General features: G+C 47.8%; 1 protein-coding gene across 1 annotated transcript in view; it reads right to left on the bottom strand.

Moving 5' to 3' along the window:
• Positions 1–308: 308 nt before the first annotated feature.
• LOC138286679 (rac GTPase-activating protein 1-like) overlaps positions 309–22,397 on the bottom strand; it is a 312,034-nt gene continuing 289,945 nt past the window's right edge. The window contains exons 13-16 of the mRNA XM_069227153.1: positions 21,347–21,479; positions 18,978–19,104; positions 18,257–18,371; positions 309–2,157 (exon numbers count right to left, since the gene is read on the bottom strand). Of these exons, the coding sequence (XP_069083254.1) occupies positions 2,094–2,157; positions 18,257–18,371; positions 18,978–19,104; positions 21,347–21,479 (439 nt within the window). The 3' untranslated portion in view covers positions 309–2,093. The remainder of the gene's footprint in view (positions 2,158–18,256; positions 18,372–18,977; positions 19,105–21,346; positions 21,480–22,397) is intronic.

Raw genomic sequence — 22,397 nt, 5'->3', positions numbered from 1 at the left:
ACAAGGCAGCAAATAAGAATAACAAAGAAGCCAACAAACAGTAAGCAGTGGGCGGGCTGTAAGCACCTTGATGTACACAATACGTCTCCCAAGCAGTGCATGCATGATCACAAGCACGACGAAGAACTTTTTTTAAATTCAATTACATTATTTCCTCAATACTTTCACCTCAATTTCAAATGAGTCCACATTTTTAAAGATGATTTTATTACATATAACCCAAATGTTGTGCTCTCTCTAGATATTTCAGGTATCTGTGAAAAACCTTTAGTTTTCCATCAGTTCCCCACTCATTCAATTACACACTCATCCAAATATACACACGGATGCAAACACATACAAACAAACCTACACAACAAAGGGAACCACCTTTGATGCAAACAATTTAATAGAAAATCCCTCAAGTCACAGGTAATATTTTCTCCATCGTTCCTTGATAATTACATTTCTTTTCAATCCAAAACCTTGAACAGTTTTCTTAAGTGCAAAGTGGGTGCATCTAATTTTATTTCATGTAATATGTGCCTGTCAGAGTGAGTCACAGAGACCAAGGGCTATGTAATACCTCATTCTGCCCATGCCTAAGTCTGCAATATCAGCATATCCCCAGCTGAATGGAACCTCAGCTTGTGGGCCTTCTTTGGCAAGGAATAGAGTCTGAAGCAGACAGGACCTCCATTAAGGAAGCCAGCCTCAGTTCATGGAGGAAAGGAACAGTCTGAAGCCGAGAGGACCTCCATCAAAGAACACAACCTTGGCTCATGGAGGAAAGAAACAGTCTGAAGCAGAAGAGACCGCCACTGGGGAACCCAACCTCAGTTCATGGAGGCAAGGAACAGTCTGAAGCCGAGAGGACCTCCTTCAAAGAATCCAACCTTGGCTCATGGCAGAAAGAAACAGTCTGAAGCAGAAGAGAGCTCCACTGGGGAACCCAGCGTCTGCTCGTGAGGGCAAGGAACCAAGTCTGAAGCCGGAGGGGCCTCCATCGAAGGACCCAATTTCATCTCATTTAGAAGCAGATGGGACAATCGCATACAGGCGTATATGGACACTGCGCATTCCCTAGCCTCATGTAACAGAAAGGAAGGCATTCAAATGGGGCTCCTGGACAGACCATTAGTGTCCTTAACCCAAACCATGGTCCCTTATTGTGACTTAACTACCAGACATTACTGTGTGCTCCATCATATTCTGCCAAATTTCTCCACACCAAGAAAGACCTCAGTTGCTTGCTTGAGGATCTGGAGCGCAACCCTAGAAATTAACCCTTATTTACATTGTTCATTTTTTTAAATTAATTTTCTTCTCAAAGATACTAGCAAGTGGTAGCATTAAATGAATTGCTGCATCTAGCATCAAACAGGAATTTATTGCACTACTGCATGTACTTCTGCAAGGATCCCCTTGGTGAGGCAAGGGGGATGGTGCAGGAGGTGAGAGGGCACACATCCAGAAGTGCAAGTGTTCAAATGGTGCCCGTACACTTTTCAAACACGTCATTTTTCCCTGAGGAGGTGAGGGAGGGGGCATCAAGCCAGGGTCTCAGAGGTTTGTGAGGAACTCTACCAGCTTCTGATTACCCTACAGATCCAGTTAAAGGCATTCTGCTTTCTTAGATCGTCTTTTCACCAGGAGGGTCCTAAATGCACCAAGAGACTCCATAGACCTGCCCCTCATGCTGTCCTGCTGCTCAACCTCGTTAAGAGCTCCTGCTGTGGCAGCAAGCCTCTCTCTCTTGTGGACCCTCAGTTCTAGGGTAATCTGCCCATGCCCATGCGCCAGACCCTGAACCGTGAGACTGCCCTTTTCCGTTAGCCACCTTTTCCCTCCCATGTGTTAATTATGCCCCAAGTAGCTTTTGTTGCAAGAGACCAACTGTTATATGTTCTTTCAAGAGTTTCATTTGCTCAGAATGTTGCACACAGGCGTTTGCGAGTGTGGCTTTGCGGACTTCCCCTACAAGTAAAGAGCAGATTTCTGAAGTTTGGTCTGAGGTTCTTCTCAAAGAGAATCTCCAGTGCTCAACATATCTTCAGTTCTCTTTCGAATTTCTCTGGCGAGGCCGTGAATGGTGACGCGTCTCGATCTCAACGTCACACATTTGGGGAGGTGAAGAATCGCTGTTTCTTTATTGGCTCCATCATGTTCTTGGATGTTCTTGGATGACAAACCAGAGATAGAGGAGCATTAGTACTACAGGCCACATGGACACAAGTCTTTAACTTCGAACATGGGACACTCGCTGCACAAAACACGACTCCTTTTGTTTTTTTGAACTGCACACACCAAACATGAGCATCAAAACATAAAAGTTACAAGAAAGCCAGCTTAAAAAGGAAGAGGTACAAGCAGGGAGCCAAATAAAAAAAATATAATTGGATAACAAAAAGCAAACAAATGCAAAACATCGTACAAACACGGTACAAAGAGAGACTATTGCGTGAATGATGGCAACCACCTGTGATTTTTCTTCACTCCTAATGAACTGTGAATTGCTTTCTGACCCACTGCTTTAGAGCATTCCCCATTGCTGAGAGCTCTAACAGAACCATGCAAGCCTCTCCACCTTACTCTGCAGCTCCCTTGGTTCCACCTCTGACCCATTGCTCAATACGCCATTGATCGCGACACATCCTTAACAGTTTCTTCTGGACTACACTTTAACACTGCTTTCTTGACATTACCAGCTCTCTCAATCCTTGCAATTTCACAAACCTTCATGTCCCCATGGTTAACAGAGTCAGCTTGTCATGTCTTTTCTCACTCCAGTCGTGCATACCGCCTGAACTTTACATCTGCCTTTCTCTGCAAACATCGAACGCCTGCTCTACCACTACTGTCTGTAACCATCCGGGCTTAAAACCTATGATACCTTTGCATGCACCAGTTACGGAATCATGCCAGTGGTGGAATGAGGCGTGCTGTGGTGCACCAATAGAAATTCCTGCAGGTTATTCTGTAATAACATTGTGTTGGCTGCCATCATAGGCACACCCTTTCTCAGCATCCCAGTAGCATGCTAATTTAACACGTCCTGAGGATGATGCTAACTGTGGGGCAGATTTACAAACATCTTGCATAGTTTGCATCACAAAAATGGTGCAAACCAGCACAAAATTTACTTACTTTTTGCGCAGGAAAGGTGGCTCAAAGTAACACATTTGTGTTACTTTGCATCCAGGGAGCGTTTCCTGGGTGGTACATGGGCGTTGCCAAGCAACCACCCATGGATTTTGAAGCAAAATCCTACCTACTAACTTTGTGCATTAAGAGACTCCATAGACCTGCCCCCCTCATGCTGTTCTGTTGCGCCACATCAACGTCCCAAGCTTTAAGAGCTTCTGCTATGGCAGCAAGCCTCTCTCTTTTTACTAATATTGTTTACTAACAGTATTAGACATGGTTTTACACCAAAAAGTAATGCCACTTCGAAGAAGGCATTAAAAGGAGAAACTCTTATTTCTCCAAATGTTTCCGGCTTTGCCTGTGTGCTGCACTGTAGAAAAACAACATCCAAAGTAGGAAATGTTTTCAAGTTTGCCTAGGCATAGCATTTTGTACAAGAAGGATAACCTTCTAAAACAAAACCTATGCTAGACTCACGCAAGCACCCTTCCACTAGGGTGCAAAGGTGTTTGCATGTTGCTAGCAGCCTGACTGCTCGCCAGCGCTAGGAAGAGAGCAGGTTGGTGCTATATATCTCTGTAGATGTGGCGCTTTCCGTCTCTCCCCCTGTCACGCAACACAGTGCTGCACTGGGGTCCCGGACATTTTTCTAAATCTAGGCCTACACTATGATTCACTCTGCTATAGCTTAAGAGCCTCTGCCTTAAGAATCCTTAGTCCTAAATACATATTTTAGACAATCATTCCCTTATAAACATCTAAGTAAAAAAAAAATGATGGCTGGATTGATTCAAATTGTAATCTCTATCTACCTTCAGAAGTAATTCATAAATCCTGTTAAGTTTTCCTCCTCAATACGAAAACACCCAAGGAAATCTACTGACTTTTTGCACCAGGTCCGCCCAGCAATTTGCCAGAGAGCATAGGTACCTTCCGGATACCCATATTGTTGTTGACTGCTTTGCATATACAACACCTCTCTACTTCGAAGTCTAGATCCTTTTCCATCGGTTGCCAAGAGTGGATCACCTTTTCTTATTTAACGTCATGCTGAAGTCACCCACATAGTCAAGGTCTACCAATGGGGCCCGGATTAATGATGGACACATTTCCCTCTCATCAAGATGCCTCTCTGAATAGACAGTTCTAAAGGAATCTCAGTGCACACTTCTGTACCCTCTTTCACTCATCTCTCTTCGGGCCATCCCAACCATGTAACTGCGACTAACTCAGGGTTCCATCTTTGCTTGGTCACACAGTTTTTGGACCCTAAATCCAAACTTTGTACAAGACACTCCATGTCTTCCTCACCATTCTTACATCTGTATTTCTACAACTGCAATCTTGATTTTTAACATAATGACCTACAATATCCTCAGAAATACAAGAACCACATGCTACCAGGAGATTTCATGGAGAAGAGAGAGAGAGTCCTTCTATGTTGCATAATATTGTCAACGTTTGAAGACAAATAATAAATACGAAAAACTTTTACTTACACCAACAGCAAGTAGAGCAAAGAACTGCCTTCTCTTCTAGCACAGGAGATGTAGTTCCTCACTAAAGCTGGTGTGCATGTCCTTTTCCGGGCCAGATGTTCACATAACCAGAAATAACAGGATTCAGTGGATACAAGATTTAGAAATAATTTTGACCTTGAACGTATTCTTACAGCACCTTATAATTTGTGAACTTCACCTATGGGGCAGTGAACCAGGCAATACCTGATGAGCTTGGAGCACTGGCCACCCCGGATGCGTACTGCTGGCGTTCAGAGATGTTTCTGATGGCTAGTTAGTCAAAATGTCAACCAGGGCCTGAAAATCAACAGACAGAGCGGTATTCGTCTCCCTCCCACCACCACGATAACAGTTAAAAAATGCTGCCTTTTAGCATCCGATAAGAGATTTCTGTGGCCGCCGATGAGAAGAGTAATATTCTTTCGTAAAGAGATGGTGGTGTTAGTGGGCACCATGACTACATTATCAGCAAGACAAGGAGTCAATGACTGAGGCTAAAAGTTGGATGCTGGGCTATGTGTTCACGCCTGGCCGAAGGCTCTGGATGGCTGCAGAGTCCACAGGGCCTCCAAGGTGAGGACAAGGTTGCTGAGGGCTCCGGCCCTAGAAGAGAAGCCCCCTGGGGTGCAAATGAGAAATGCCAAACAGGGTGTACACAGGGGATCATTGTGGGTCATTATTCAGCTTGAAAGTCTCCTCTGCTTCAGACATTTGCTTGCACATCATCCAGACCTGAGGTCCTGTGCGGACCTGACGCTCAACCCAACCAAGACATAATTCCTGTTATTTACCAAGACACATGACAACCCTGGCTCAATGACACAAACTGTGACAGCTTTGAACCCCAACTCTCACCGAACACCAAATCGCTTGGATTAACCCTTGGTACCAACCTCAACATCAAAGAACACAATGCCAAAAAAACAATCCTGACCTGATTCCAGCTGCCTCTATCAAAGAAAGAGAAACTGTGTCTTCCAGACAGTGGCTTCAGAACTGCTGTTCAAGCCCTCACACTCTTGCATTGGAATGGTGGTTATGTCCTATTCCATGGCTTCCCAGACTCTACATTGGCAACCCTTAAGAGCAATCCTACGTGCCACAGTATGCTTCAGCTGTGAAATATGAGCACATCACACCCCACTCTTGTCCCCCCATCCTATTGGAACTCCACTAGGTTACTTTGCTGGCCCACACACACCTTTTTAAAAATCAGCTGCATTGTTCACCAAGCCATAACTACCAGCACTTCCGATTAAGTTGCATAAACACTCACCATCTCTAGTGGTTCTCGGCACACCCACAGCCAGATCTTCACCAGATTGCAGACTAGGAGGTATAGAAAAGAAAAGGCAGCAGGCCTTTCCCATTAATGCACCCAGGGTATGGAACAATATCTCTGTATCCATCAGGACTGCCCCAGCTGCTCCAGTTTAGGAAACTCTCTAAAGAAAACTACATCACACTCCATTAACCATCCACAGTACAACTTCCTCTTCTATTACTCATTGCCTTTACGTTTGTCTTTGACCCTGGAAAGCACTCTGGTGCTTTCTGGCTAGGTCCATGCTATAGAAATACCACATTCGCATGCATAATCAGAGCAGGAAGACGTATTTCAGCACCTTTGGCATTTGTAGGCACCACAGTAGGTACCATTTTTCCTTTTAGTAACATGTTTACCTTCAGTAGCTAAAGAAAACAAGAGAAGTAGAAACACACTAAGGTGGCAATTTATAATTTGACGGATGGAGATTTGGCAGTCAGGGTGACGGAGTAATTACCCAATTACGTGGTTTGCATTAATATTAAAGTAGTGTTCTGGTCAACGAGCATATTGCTTTGTCAATTGCCTGCATGACAGTGGGATGGCCTCATGGCGCCGAGCAATCTGAATGCAGCTTGAACAGGTATTCTGTGCCCACACCATGGCAAGACTCTGGTTTGTCTGAATCCTAGAATCTGGCATGGTCCCCAACAGCCTGTTGAGCTGAAGGGAGAGAATGGCAGAGTGTAGCCGCTTAGTATGAGAAGGGACGAACAATCTCCTCAGTTCCATGAACTGGCATCAGAGACTAGAGATCGGCCAAACTTACAACTGTCTACGTGTGTGACGGCTTTCCATGTTAAAAATGGCAAAAAGAATGAAATAATACGAGCCGTGAATACTACTCTGTTGTGAATGCAGATGATCGCATTAGCTATTTCAATAACCAAATAAATGATTTAATGGCTATTTACCTAGCCATTCCTTCTGCTACGAGCAGCCAACCACTGGATTAGAATATTACCACCTCTGAAAATGTTTGACAGCTTTGTGTAGAATCTACCTGTCTGGAAGCCCATAACTATTTTCACCATATGCAGAAAATAAAATAAAATGATTAACCTGTGCTCATGAATGAGATTACATTGCACTGGAAATACCTAAAGACTCCTCTGTTACACTGACAAACTAGGTCATGGTTGTGGAAACCAATTACTGGTGAACTCTTGGGAAAGATCTCTAAATGTTGAGAACCTTATTGAGGAATTTCAAATCTGACTTATGACGCAACAGTTGCCCAAAAGAGGAAATGAACTGCCAATGGAACAGTGAAGTCCTGCTACCAAACAGGTGAATCTGTTGAACCTAGATGATCATGTAAATTCGCCACTAAATGATGAGCAATTTTTGAGGAGAAAGAACTTTTGAGTCAGCTGAGATTTCAGAAGAACTTTCAAGAACATTAGTACATAAATCAATCAATCAATTAATGAAATAATTTCTTAAGCGCACTACTCACCCGGAAGGGTCTCTAAGCACTGGGGGGGGGGGGGGGGCAGTTACTGCTCGAAAAGCAATGTTTTTAGGTGCTTTCTGAAGGTTAGGAGGTCCTGGGTCTTGTGTAGGTTGATGGGGAGGGAGTTCCAGGTCTTGACGGCGAAGTGGGAGAAGGATCTGCCGCCGGAGGTGGTGCGTTTGATGCGGGGGACTGTACCGAGGGCGAGGTCTGCAGAGCAGAGCTGTCGAGTTGGTATGTGGAAGTTGACTCGTTCGTTGAGGTAGGCCGGTCCAGTGTCGTGGAGGGCTTTGTGAGCGTCCCTGCATAGAGGGCGTTGCCGTAGTCCAGTCTGCTGCTTATGAGGGTGTGGGTGACTGTTCTTGTTCCTAAAGGGATCCATTTGAAAGTCTTGCGTAGCATGCGAAGGGTGTTGAAGCAAGAGGGTGATTTGCTGGAGAGAGACGAGTCCAGTATGATGCCAAGGTTGCGTGCGTGGGTGGTCCGAGGGTGGTGGGCCACCAAGAGTCGTTCCATGCTGCCTTGATGGGGCCGAAGATGATGATCTCTGTTTTGTCTGAGTTCAATTTGAGGTGGCTTGCTGACATCCAGTTGGCAATATCGAAGAGTCCGGCGTGCAGGTTATTCTTGGCGGTGGCTGGGTTCCTAGTGAGGGAGATGATGAGCTGGGTGTCGTCAGCGTATGAAATGATGGTGATGCCGTGTGGGCGGAGGATGTTGGCGAGAGGAGCCATGTAGATGTTGAAGAGGGTGGGGCTGAGGGAGGATCCTTGGGGGACCTCACAGATGATCTTGGTGGCTGTACACCGGAAAGGAGGGAGGTGAACTCTTTGGGTTCTTTCGGAGAGGAAGGAGGTGAGCCAGTCCAGGGCTTTGTGGCGAATTCCAGCATTGAAAAGGCATGCACAGGGGGGGTTTGGTGGCATACAGTGTCAAAAGCTGCAGAGAGGTCTAGGAGGATGAGGGCGACGGTCTCGCCCTTGTCCAAACTGGTCCTGATGTCGTCTGTGCAGGCGATGAGGGCGGTCTCAGTGCTGTGGTTCTTGCGGAATCCAGACTGGGAGACGTCGAGTATGTTGTTGTCTTCTAGGAAGCGAGATAGTTGTACGTTTACTATCTTCTCCACGACCTTTGCGGGGAATGGGAGAAGAGATATGGGTCGGTAGTTTGTAAGGTCTTCAAGGTCTGCTTTGGGGTTTTTGAGAAGAGCGTTGACTTCGGCGTGTTTCCAAATATCTGGGAAGGTTGCGGTGTCGAAGGAACTATTGATGACGGACTGGAGCTGGGGAGCGATGATTTGGCTGGCCTTGTTGAAGATGTGGTTGGGGCAAGGGTCTGTTGGGGAGCCTGAGTGGGTGGAGCTCGTGGTTTTGCCTATTTCTTCGTCATTGGTGGGGGGTCCAGGTGTTCAGTAAGTTGGTGCGGCAGGGTGTTGTGGTGTTGGTTGTATCGGTGGTGGTGATGGTGGGTGCTGATGATGTGAAGCTGATGTGCATGTCTGCAATTTTGCGGTGGAAGTAGTTGGAGAGGGAGTTGCAGAGGTCTTGGGAGTGTGGGGGGGTCGATGGTGCAGGATTTGGGTTTGGTGAGTTCTTTGATGATGGCAAAAAGTTCCTTGCTGTTGTGCATGTTGTTGTCTATGCGTTCTTTGTAGAAGGACCGTTTGGTGGTCCGGATGAGTTGGTGGTGTTTGCGCATTGCTGTTTTGAGGGCGTAGAAGTTGCTCATTGAGGGTTCTTGGCGCCAGGCTTTCTCAATTTTTCGGCATTCTCGTTTGGAAGACTGAAGTTCTGTGGTGAGCCGGGGGGGCGGTCTTGATGGTGCGGGTGTTGTTTGTTTTCAAAGGGGCGAGGGAGTCTGCGCATGTTTTTAGCCATTGTGTGAGGTTGAGGGCAGCGGTGTTAGGGTTGTTGGTGATGGGAGCAATCCATATCTCAACTCTCCGATTGGACGATTCCAACTTTCAATAGAAGGATGATGTGGGCATTAGATACTATCCATATTCTGACAATTCAAGAACCACAATAAAATGTGGGATCCTGTGGCAGGTTGCTGTGATGTAATGCAAACTTATGGGGCTGCCGTACAGAATGTGGTCCCTGACTCCCTCATATCTCAGTTATTAATTCGCATTGGGCTGAATGAGGGCCCCCCTGAAAGGTTGAGGGCCCTCTAACCACCACACTCCGTGCACCATAAGGGTCTGTGTTACTGCCCTGGCAGGCTACAGATTGGCCTCATATGATGCAGAACACACAAATACCTGCCCCGTTTCACGGAATGTTCCCTGGACACTCCACCCCTCCCCAAGAGTGAGGAACCTCCTGAGCATGGTCTGATCTACACACTGATGTCATTCACACCTTCATCAATGTGGCTGTTACTTGCTAATTTACAAGCAGAGACCGGGTGTCTTCTGGCTACAAATTGCAAGGCTGGGGCATTTGGCATTCAGTGCCAAGCTATGTATTCCTCGGTTTTAGACTGCCTCTGCGCATAGAACCAGATGAGGAATGCCACTTTACTAGAGAGACACTAATCAAATGTGGCAGGCGGCCTTTGCCATTCAATCAGTCTATCAAACATTTAAAGAACGCAGCAAATCACCCAGGAGGGTCTTGAGGCGCTGTCCAGTCCCTATAATGAAGCACAAAGTTACAACTGATTATCAGCGCCTTGAAAAAGTTCTACAGAAAACAGGACCAGTCTGGTGTTGATGGGGATCTAATCTTTTCAGTGCAACCACACCACCCACATATGACCTTATGGCTAGCAAAAAGATATTGGTGCCCATCATCTGACATGGTGAGCCCAAGATCTCACTCTGATCAAAATAAACACAGACACATCCACACTTGAAATCTAAAAACATAAGATCTGAAGACTTTCCGCAGGATCTAAACACTTAACCATCCTCAACCTAACCCCATCTCCTATCACTCATTACTTTGACCTTGTCTTTGACTCTGTACAGAGCTCTGATGCCTTTTGGCTACGTTTGCGCTATAGAAATACCATAAACATACCTACACGCTTCCAAAATTGAGTGCGAGATTCAGAAAATTTTAACCTTTACAACAACCAGTTAAATTAAACTAATGAACCAAAAGAAAGATGGTCTTTATTTCCTGGAAATAACGCTATACATTGACCGATCCACCATTGCCTTTGTGAGGGTTCAGAGATATCCACACTTTATTAGGTCAAAGATACACTTTGTTCATGGATGAAGCATATCTTACACTCTGCGGGCTGAGAGATAACATGTGCTGCATGTGGTGTGCGAGACCTGAGCCCATGTGCTGCATGCATTGAGCTATATATCCTAAGCTATTCCAAGTACTCTATGCGTTCAGAGACCTGCGCTGCACGAGGTGTGCCAGGCACCCTGAGCCACAGTGAGACCTGAGCCCATGTGCTGCATGCATTGAGAGATATATCCTATGGTATGCCAAGTACTCTATGCGTTCAGAGACCTACGCTGCACGAGGTGTGCAAGGCACCCAGAGCCCATTTCTGCATGCATTGAGAGATGTATCCTGAGTTATGCCAAGTACTCTATGCGTTCAGAGACCTGCACTGCACGAGGTGTGTGAGGCACCCTGAGCCAGAGTGAGTCTTGAGCCCAAATGCTGCATGCATTGAGAGATATATCCTAAGCTATGCCAAGTACTCTATGCGTTCAGAGACCTGCGCTGCACGAGGTGTGCGGGACACCCTGAGCCAGAGTGAGTCTTGAGCCCAAATGCTGCATGCATTGAGAGATATATCCTAAGCTATGCCAAGTACTCTATGCATTCAGAGACCTTTGCTGCACGAGGTGTGCGAGGCTCCCTGAGCCAGAGTGAGACCTGAGCCCATATGATGCATGCATTGAGAGATATATCCTAAGCTATGCCAAGTACTCTATGCGTTCAGAGACCTGTGCTGCACGAGGTGTGCGAGGCTCCCTGAGCCAGAGTGAGACTTGAGCCCACATGCTGCATGCATTGAGAGATGTATCCTAAGCTGTACCAAGTACTCTATGCGTTCAGAGACCTGCACTGCACGAGGTGTGCGAGGCAGCCAGAGTGAGACTTGAGCCCATATGCTGCATGCATTGAGAGATATATCCTAAGCTGTGCCAAGTACTCTATGCGTTCAGAGACCTGCACTGCACGAGGTGTGCGAGGCACCCTGAGCCAGAGTGAGACTTGAGCCCATATGCTGCATACATTGAGATATATATCCTAAGCTGTACCAAGTACTCTATGCGTTCAGAGACCTGCGCTGCACAAAGTGTGCGAGGCACCCTGAGCCAGTGTGAGACTTGAGCCCATGTGCTGCATGCATTGAGAGATGTATCCTAAGTTATTCCAAGTACTCTATGCGTTCAGAGACCTGAGCTGCAGGAGGTGTGCCAGGCACCCTGAGCCACAGTGAGACCTGAGCCCATATACTGCATACATTGAGAGATATATCCTATGCTATGCCAAGTATTCTATGCGTTCAGAGACCTGCGCTGCACGAGGTGTGCAAGGCTCCCTGAGCCAGTGAGACTTGAGCCCATATGATGCATGCATTGAGAGATGTATCCTATGCTATGCCAAGTACTCTATGCATTTAGAGACCTGCGCTGCACGAGGTGTGTGAGGCACCCTGAGCCACAGTGAGACTTGAGCCCACATGCTGCATGCATTGAGAGATGTATCCTAAGTTATTCCAAGTACTTTATGTGTTCAGAGACCTGTGATGCACGAGGTGTGCGAGGCAGCCAGAGCGAGACTTGAGCCCATATGCTGCATGCATTGAGAGATCTATCCTTAACTATGCCAAGTACTCTATGCGTTCAGAGACGTGTGCTGCACGAGGTGTGCGAGGCTCCCTGAGCCAGTGAGACTTGAGCCCATATGCTGCATGCATTGAGAGATCTATCCTTAACTATGCCAAGTACTCTATGCGTTCAGAGACGTGTGCTGCACGAGGTGTGCGAGGCTCCCTGAGCCAGTGAGACTTGAGCCCATATGCTGCATGCATTGAGAGATATGTCCTAAGCTGTGCCAAGTACTCTCTGCGTTCAAAGACCTGCGCTGCACGAGGTGTGCGAGACACCCTGAGCCAGAGTGAGACTTGAGCCCATGTGCTGCATGCATTGAGAAGTATATCCTAAGCTGTACCAAGTACTCTATGCGTTCATAGACCTGTGCTGCACAAGGTGTGCGAGGCTCCCTGAGCCAGAGTGAGACTTGAGCCCACATGCTGCATGCATTGAGAGATGTATCCTAAGTTATTCCAAGTACTTTATGCATTCAGAGACCTGTGCTGCACGAGGTGTGTGAGGCACCCTGAGCCACAGTGAGACCTGAGCCCATATGCTGCATGCATTGAGAGATGTATCCTAAGTTATTCCAAGCACTTTATGCGTTCAGAGACCTGCGCTGCACGAGGTGTGCGAGGCAGCCAGAGCGAGACTTGAGCCCATATGCTGCATGCATTGAGAGATCTAGCCTTAACTATGCCAAGTACTCTATGCGTTCAGAGACCTGCGCTGCACAAGGTGTGCAAGGCACCCTGAGCCAGAGTGTGACTTGAGCCCATATGCTGCATGCATTGAAAGATATATCCTAAGCTATGCCAAGTACTCTATGCGTTCAGAGACCTGCGCTGCACAAAGTGTGCGAGGCACCCTGAGCCAGTGTGAGACTTGAGCCCATGTGCTGCAAGCATTGAGAGATCTATCCTAGGCTATGCCAAGTACTCTATCTGTGCTGTATGAGTTCAGAGATGCCCTATGCTGTGGTGTTAGGGGTGAAGTGCATTCTCCTGCATGAGGTTGAAAGATACACAGACTATTCAGGGTTAAGATGCTGTAAGAAAATGCCTCCTTGGCATGGTTACCCCCTGACTTTTTGCCTTTGCTGATGCTAAGTTATGACTTGAAAGTGTGCTGGGACCATGCTAACCAGGCCCCAGCACCAGTGTTCTTTCCCTAAATTGTACCTTTGTCTCCACAATTGGCACAACCCTGGCACTCAGGTAAGTCCCTTGTAACTGGTACCCCTGGTACCAAGGGCCCTGATGCCAGGGAAGGTCTCTAAGGGCTGCAGCATGTCTTATGCCACCCTAGAGACTCCTCACTCAGCACATGCACATTGCCTCACAGCTTGTGTGTGCTGGTGGGGAGAAAATGACTGTCGATATGGCACTCCCCTCAGAGTGCCATGCCAACCTCACACTGTCTGTGGCATAGGTAAGTCACCCCTCTTACAGCCCTAAGGCAGGGTGCACTAGAAAACAGCTGAGGGCATATGTGCATGAGCACTATGCCCCTACAGTGTCTAAGCAAAACCTTAGACATTGTAAGTGCAGGGTAGCCATAAGAGTATATGGTCTGGCAGTTTGTCAAACACGAACTCCACAGTACCATAATGGCTACACTGAAAACTTGGAAGTTTGGTATCAAACTTCTCAGCACAATAAATGCACACTGATGACAGTGTGCAAATTATTGTAAAATACACCCAGAGGGCATCTTAGAGATGCCCCCTGAAAACATACCCGACTTCCAGTGTAGGCTGACTAATTTCTGCCAGCCTGCCACACACCAGACATGTTGCTGGCCACATGGGGAGAGTGCCTTTGTCACTCTGTGGCCAGGAAAAAAGCCTGTACTGGGTGGAGGTGCTTCTCACCTCCCCAACAGGAACTGTAACACCTGGCGGTGAGCCTCAAAGGCTCACCCCTTTTGTTACAGCGCCACAGGGCATCCCAGCTAGTGGAGATGCCCGCCCCTCCGGCCGCTGCCCCCACTTTTGGCGGCAAGGCTGGAGGAGATAATGAGAAAAATAGGGAGGAGTCATCCACCAGTCAGGACAGCCCCTAAGGTGTCCTGAGCTGAGGTGACCCTTACTTTTAGAAATGCTCCATCTTGTGGATGGAGGATTCCCCCAGTAGGATTAAGGATGTGCTCCCCTCCCCACAGGGAGGAGGCACAAAGAGGGTGTAGCCATCCTCAAGGACAGTAGCCATTGGCTACTGCCCTCCCAGACCTGAACACACCCCTAAATTGAGTATTTAGGGGCTCCCCAGAACCTAGGAAACTAGATTCCTGCAACCTTAACAAGAAGGACTGCTGACCTGAAGCCCTGCAGTGAAGACGGAGACGACAACTGCTTTGGCCCCAGCCCTACCAGCCTGTCTCCCAACTTCGAAGAAAACTGCAACAGCGACGCATCCAACAGGGACCAGCGACCTCTGAAGCCTCAGAGGGCTGCCCTACAACCAAGGACCAAGAAACTCCCGTGAACAGCGGCTCTGTTCAACAATCTGCAACTTTCTTGCAACAAAGAAACAACTTTAAAGACTTCACGTTTCCTGCTGGAAGTGTGAGACTTTCCACTCTGCACCCGACACCCCCGGCTCAACCTGCGGAAAACCAACACTTCAGGGAGGACTCCCCTGTGACTGCAAGCCCGAGAGTAGCCAGAGACGACCCCCCTGAGCCCGCACAGTGAGGCCTGAAGAGGAAATCCAGAGGCTCCCCCTGACCGCGACTGCCTGTAACAAGGGACCTGACGCCTGGAACAAACACTGCACCTGTAGCCCCCAGGACCTGAAGGAACCAAACTCCAGTGCAGGAGCGACCCCCAGGCGACCCTCTGCCTAGCCCAGGTGGTGGCTACCCCGAGGAGCCCCCCCTGTGCCTGCCTGCATCGTTGAAGAGACCCCCGGGTCTCCCCATTACTTCCTATCTAAAACCCGACACCTGTTTGCACTCTGCACCAGGCCGCCCCTGTGCCGCTGAGGGTGTGCTTTCTGTGCCTGCTTGTGTCCCCCCTGGTGCCCTACAAAACCCCCCTGGTCTACCCCCGAGGACGCGGGTACTTACCTGCTGGCAGACTGGAACCGGGGCACCCCTGTTCTCCATTGAAGCCTATGTGTTGGGCACCTCTTTGACCTCTGCACCTGACCGGCCCTGAGCTGCTGGTGTTGTAACTTTGGGGTTGCCTTGAACCACCAACGGTGGGCTACCTTGGACCCAACTTTGAGACTTGTAAGTGTTTTACTTACCTGCAAACTTAACCTTTACTTACCTCCCCCAGGAACTGTTGATTTTTGCAGTGTCCACTTTTAAAATAGCTTATTGCCATTTGTATTACTTGTAAATCTTGAACCTGTGGTTCTTAAAATAAACTAAGAAAATATATTTTTCTATATAAAAACCTATTGGCCTGGAGAAATTCTTTGAGTATGTGTACCTCATTTATTGCCTGTGTGTGTACAACAAATGCTTAACACTACCCTCTGATAAGCCTACTGCTCGACCACACTACCACAAAATACAGCATTAGAATTATCTCTTTTTGCCACTATCTTACCTCTAAGGGGAATCCTTGGACTCTGTGCACACTATTTCTTACTTTGAAATAGTGCATACAGAGCCAACTTCCTACAGATGCCCTAAACTGTGGAACAAAAGGTGAAACATGTCCTACATGAGGGTTCATAAATGCTGTGTGAGGGATAATCTAAGCCGTGGAATGAAAGTTGAAATATCTTGTCCTACATGAGGGTTCAGAGATGTGTGTGCTGTATGAGGGCCAAGACAGGACTGTGAGATGCACTGTGTTGTGTGAGAGGTGCAAGGCACCATGTGGAATGATTGTCAAGAGTCCCTGTGTAGCATGTGTGGGGAGATACCCTGTGAGATATGAGAGCTGAGACCCCCCCATTACCACCTGGGAATAAATATCCTGTGTGAGGATTGAGAAGTACCCTCCCCTGTGTGGGCTATGTAGAGTTGGATGTTCACCAGTGGGCTTGAGGGATACTATCTGTCGGAGGTCATCCCTTCTCCTTGGTTGTGCAGTGTGTGTGTTACCTGCAGATGACACTGCTGGGCTGGTCTAACTGATGTGCCATAGGTAGGGTACTGGAATGGTATTGGGATTCCAATCCTTTCTAGGACTTCACCTTTGGCCAAAAACTCCCCTAAATGATCCAAAGTAACAATGCTGCACATCTATGAAATATCAAGGATCAAATGGGGGCGACATTTACATGACAGCAAATGCACATACAGATATACCAGTGAGAAATACCCCTCCCCAGACACCGCCAGATGATTACCTAAGAGGACAGCCTCCCCTTTGCGTATGGATTACTATTTCTTATTAGGAGTTGGACAACTAATCAATGGTTTGCAACCACAGTGATGATCACAAAGGATTGCTGCGGCTCGTTAAGAACAAAAATTAGGAAGGGACCTCACTTTTACACCACCTTCTAATTACAGTTCAGGGTGAGTCCAGAAACCCATTTTGCAAGTCAGAAAGGGTTTACGAAATGGCAAAAGGTAAGGAGACGGCAAACGTGAACACCAGGCCCTATGATCTTGAAAATTGCACGGCTTGCAACACAAAATGGCTTTGTACATCAGGCTCAAAAAGCAGACAGCAAACTGGCTTTGACTAAGGCAACGTACCTTCTAGCGCAGAAATTTCACTCCTTCGAGCAAGTTATAGCGGCTGCTCCCTCTGTGTGTGTGTGTCACTCACTATGCACCGGGCAGGTCCTTTATATAGTAATCTTTCTACACTTGTTCTGGATCTCATGGATAATTGGTTGAAAGCCTCAAAAGACGAAAGAATAAGACTTGGAAAGCTGAGGCATGACTGGTCACAGCCACAGAGGAGGCCAAAGAGATACGGATTGTGTAAAACAGGAAAGCACAGTCATTAGTGGTTACAGGGCACAGACCAATCAGAAGGCACCATCAGTGAGCTGTACAGGCTACATGTTCTAACACATTACTGAAGGAACTCCCCTCCGGCTAAAAGAGAACAAGTCAAGCACTACCCAAGAAAAGAGGACAAAAACTGCCGTGCAAAATGAAGGAGCGCCTTTACGTCAATGTGTTCAGTTCTTAGTGAAGATTGTAGCTACTTATAGCAGCTATCCATCAGTTGTATCTACTGCATATATGATCACAATAATATATACATTCAACATAACAGGAGTGTCTAGTGTCCAACGTATATACAAACACAATATACGCTGCCATATGTGGCTTGACAAAGGCTGAGAGTTTCACAGGGCCATCACAGAACACTATCACCACCTCTAAAGGTGGGCAGGGGCAAACCCCACGATAGTGGTACTGGCTGCCTTATGGCAGGGTACTAGGTGGTGCTCACAGCAAGATATTTCAGCATTTTCTACACATTTCATGTTCTTGCTATTGGTTGAAAGGAGGGAGATGGGCTGTGAATTTGTTGGGTGCTGAAGATCTATGTATGGGAAGATACTGTGGAATAGTGCATGTGAGTGCGGTAGAAATCTAAACAAGAGTTCCCTTCCTCCTTTGGGTAAACGTAACTATCAACTTGCCTATTTCACTACTGCAGCCTTCTTTGACTTCTGGGTGCAGCACCTTGTTTCTGGTCTTTCTCATATAATCCCATGAAGTCTCAGTTCACTGGAGCCAGACCTCACGTGCAGTGCGGGTTCCTTCTCTCCTAAGTATTCTATTCTTAAACAAAGGAAGCAACAGCTGATTGAGTGTCAGTCTCATGTCTGGAACAAGAGTGTTAGGCACAGAATTTATAGAAGCCTCCCAAAGTTCACAAGGAGCACTTGTACCCAAAGCTAAAATGTAAAACTAAAGGAAAGGAAGGTCCATACAACACCTGGAATGGAAGAGAGTGAAACCAGGAGCCAGTGGTCCAGTGACCACTGCGAGTGAGAGTTCAGACATTGACCACCGACTGGCAGTCGATTGTATGACAGAGTGAGAACATCAGTGAAGGCCAACTGTAGCGCAGAGAGCAGAAGGTCCAAGGCACTTACTGGTTTGATAAGGGTGTCCCCAGGCCTCGTTTCCCCTGCTTCTGCGGGTTGCTTGCAGACATCGACAATTGAGAGTTAATCTCTGGAGAGGTCAAGGGTTGAAACATCCGGCCTACTGGAAAACAAGTAAGTTAGTGGCCCAGGGTAAGGGAGGTAAAACATCTCCACTTTCATTCTAGCTCACCCTTCCAGGCCTCAGCTTCCCTATTGCTTCCCTCTCATGTGCCCTCGAGGTATCATACCTCCTTCCTCATCCATCTTACATGCTGTCCCCTGCATCCAAAGTCCATCCATCTTGCCTGCCCAGTTCCTCCATTAACTCCAATCCTTACTCACTATATGCCTTTCCTGCACCTACCACTATGCACAAGTCTTCTCTGACACATTCATCATTCTGCTTATCCAACCTACACGATCATCTGTGCTGCGTTCTTGGTAACCAGGCATCAAATCCCATCAACCTTTGTGCCATGCTTCCACAATCACAGACTTTCTTCCTCATATGTCTACCTACCTCTCCCACAGTCATATCTACACTCTGCCACATACATCTTTCCTTGGGGCCTCTCTTCACCTCCATGACCTCCCACCATCCAGTACATTTCCCCTCCTGTCACGTTACAGTTGCATCACCAACCCTGTTCAAATAATCAGTCACTTCCTCGCCCTTGTATGCTGCACCATCTCTGTAGCCGCACTCCATCATCATATAGGTACTCACCCCTCTCCGCAGACATGCCGCACATCTCCAGGTTGTACTCCACAACTGCAGGCTTCATGTTCTCCTGGTTGTTGGACAGGATCTTGTTCCAGAAGCTTGCAGGCAGAGACAACAGGCGAGACATGACCTAAGGAGAAAGAACCCGCGACGCATAACCCTCTATACATACAGATAACTCAACAGAACATGTGACCAACTCCAGTGACTGCACTTTTCATAGTATGTGTGAAGTAAATTAACTCCAGTCATTCTGCAATCACCAGACAGGCTCTACGCGAGCTCTTAATATTCAGACCAGGAGGCAGCAGAGGATTTAAGCTTTTGTGACCTTAAATATGTTACATGTGACACACAGGCACACCTCCCTTCCAGAGAAGACCCACTAGACTTCGTTTGTTATTTGCCCTGAACACCATCCTTCAGTGCCTGACCCCCACCACCCTGCTACCACTTCCCTTGTAGGGCCAAGCCCATGATGACAACCCTTCAGGGCGTTCGCCCTCTCCATACAATACCCCATCTGAGACTTGAACCCCTTATCAACCACTCCACTCCAGGCAATCGCCCTAGGGAAGCTTATCATGTCATCTAAGAAGCCACCACTTTCAAAGCTTTTACCCTTGTGGGTGCTTTGCACAGACTGACTTCAGCTACAAGCCAAAAGGCTGCAGCAGCGTCCAGGCACCCACCTATCCTGTTTCTCCCAACATCAACGAAATGAGAATCTTACGCAAACTCCTCTCTGACAACACATGACAGCAGGGAGGTCTCTGTGAAATCCAGGACATTTAGTCTGGTGAAACCCCCCGCCCATCTATAGGATTGACTTGAGCTGCCCCATTCTATAGTCTGTGACCCTGTTCATCCCATCTCAAGAGCCAAGCCAAACATGTCCTGATAACTGCATATTCTGTTCCAGTGATAAGCAAACAGTCTTTGGCAGGTGTGGACTTATTCCGATCATGCCATGTTCCCCAATAGGTTCTCACCCCTACTTTCCATCTCAGATAGTGAGCAGCGTCTACCACAGCACCATTGGCGGGAGCTCTAATGAATGTCCACTTAGAGTACTGCACTGAGCTGTACGTCGGTTTACCTGCCCTCCCAGGTACATTGGCGGCAAAGAGTACAGACTTCAGTATATGGTCTCATTTAAGGCCTCGCAATACAAGAGCGTCACACGGCTGTGAAAAGAACCTTACATCGGCTCCAATTTAAAGAAAGGATGTCCTTCGCGCGAGGCTCCCTAGAATAGCTAGTGCCTTGACAGTTTAGCCTCATTTTACCCAGGTAGCCGTATCCAACATATTCAGGCTATGCCAGAGGAACGCGTACATGGATCCAACGCTCCGTGCTCTCCCCAGAGCACAGCGTTTGAGAAAGACCCTGATGTATTTGCAGAGGTACAACTGGACGGCAAGAACTTTCTGCAGGGGAGCGTTTACGTCCCGAATGTGGTGCAGCAAAAGTTTCTAGCCCGGCTATCATCACTGCTGTTGAGATGGTCCATCTGCCTTGGATTATCAGAGGGGACTTTAATTGTTTTCTAGACTCCCAGGTGGACCGATCGCACCCCCCACTGCCCTGATTTCCATGCAATACTTACAGCGTCATACTTGCCCGAATGCCTTACACACTGGTCCCCGGTTGACAGCTGGTGTACACTGCTCCCAGGCACCAAGGAATACTATTATTCACCACCACATGAGCAGCACGTGCGCATGGACCACTTTTTATGCCATTGCTCTACATAAGTGAATGTCACAGCGACGTGGGGAAAACCCTGTCAGACCACAACCTGCTCCTCCTCCATGTTACATGGGAGCATCACTCCCGCCCATGCCAACTTGGCGTTTCCAGACCACGATGTTAGAGGACCTTGCATTTTAGCACTCGACTGATAATGCCTTAAACTATCTGACAGTCCGCAACCACCTGCCCGGTGGAGTGGGCGGCCCTGAAAATGGTCATACGAGGTCACTGCCTCTATGTAGTGGTAGGCAGGAGAGGCGCCCTCCATTGAAAATTGACACTGGTGGACACCACACTAGGAACCCTTGAGAAAGACTAACAGAACAATGCTTCTGCACAGGCTGGCCTGGGTAAGCGGAGAGAGCACCATGCCCACCTGGGGGAGTCGCTGCATTGCAAAGGTTATGGGGCATATCAGGCACGAGGATATTATACATGCAGTCCTACGCATGCCCTTTGTACGAGCGTCATGACACCTGTAAATAGTGCACTAAGCCCTAAGTGAGCTCCTAGGAGTGAGTATTAGCAGCGGGATGTAGTGCTCACAGTCAAAAGAATGACCTTTTTATTGATTTGAAAGAGAAGGCTCCTTCCTCCCCCCTTTGACCCAGACATACCTTGGCCTGCCGCGGAGTGTCCTGCATGATCATCAAAGGGCTGGGCTCAGATATCGAATGACCAACAAGTGTCGGCCCAAACACTCGCGCCAGGTTATTCCGGTCCATGTTACAGTAGGCGCTTTGTATGACCCTGGGGGAGGAAAGGAACAAAGAGAGGGTGCGTATTAACCTGATGTTATGTAAGTGTGCAAGCTATGCATTACTTCACCTAGTGGCTAGTTCCTATTTTGCACCTTGAGGGACTGTCCATGTTCTCACTTCATGAATGTGGACTGTAGTTTTCCCACTGCAGATGTGGTCTGCCTTTTAACTTAGTTCAGGCTCTTAGGGGGAAACGGTGGAGGTTTCACAGAAGGGGCTTTGTTGCTGAGCCCACTGACCAGTGTTCTGTGATGCAAGTTTTCAATCAGGTCTGTAATGATCAGTTACCAGCGACCGTGCAGTGCAGATTATAGGGAAGATTTAGAAGCAACCTTCAGACCAGCCTCTGCTGATGAAAGGCTCTTCTGTCGGAGTGAGATATGAGAATTCATTCCCAAGTCCTTTCTCAGCGTCCAGCTCCTAGGCTTTCAATGGCCTTGCTTCGATGGCCGGGGAATGAGCCAAGACCAAATCACTAGGAGACCAACCCAATACCAGCCACATGGGATAGCCCAAACCCCTTCACTTGGGATCTAACAGCCTGGAAATTCTTGACCTGGTATCTGTCACTTAGCCTGCAACCCCTTTACTAGGAATCTGACGCTCAGCGAGGAACCCCTTCACTTGGGATTTAAGAGTCATCCCTGTACTCCTTCACCTTGAAGCCCTTCACCTTGAAGCCCTTCACTTGGTATCTAACACTCAGCCTGGAACCCCTTCACTTGGGATCTAACACTCATCCTGGAACCCCTTTACTTGGGATCTAACACTCATCCTGGAACCCCTTTACTTGGGATCTAACAGCCTGGAAATTCTTGACCTGGGACCTGACATTTAGCCTGCAACCCTTTCACTAGAAAGCGGACGCTCAGCCAGGCGCTTGGGCCTCTCAGCATGCACCATGGGG

This window comes from Pleurodeles waltl, chromosome 3_2, assembly GCF_031143425.1.
Source record: "Pleurodeles waltl isolate 20211129_DDA chromosome 3_2, aPleWal1.hap1.20221129, whole genome shotgun sequence".
NCBI classification, from domain to species: domain Eukaryota; kingdom Metazoa; phylum Chordata; class Amphibia; order Caudata; family Salamandridae; genus Pleurodeles; species Pleurodeles waltl.
This window is presented reverse-complemented; position numbering and strand designations above follow the sequence as displayed.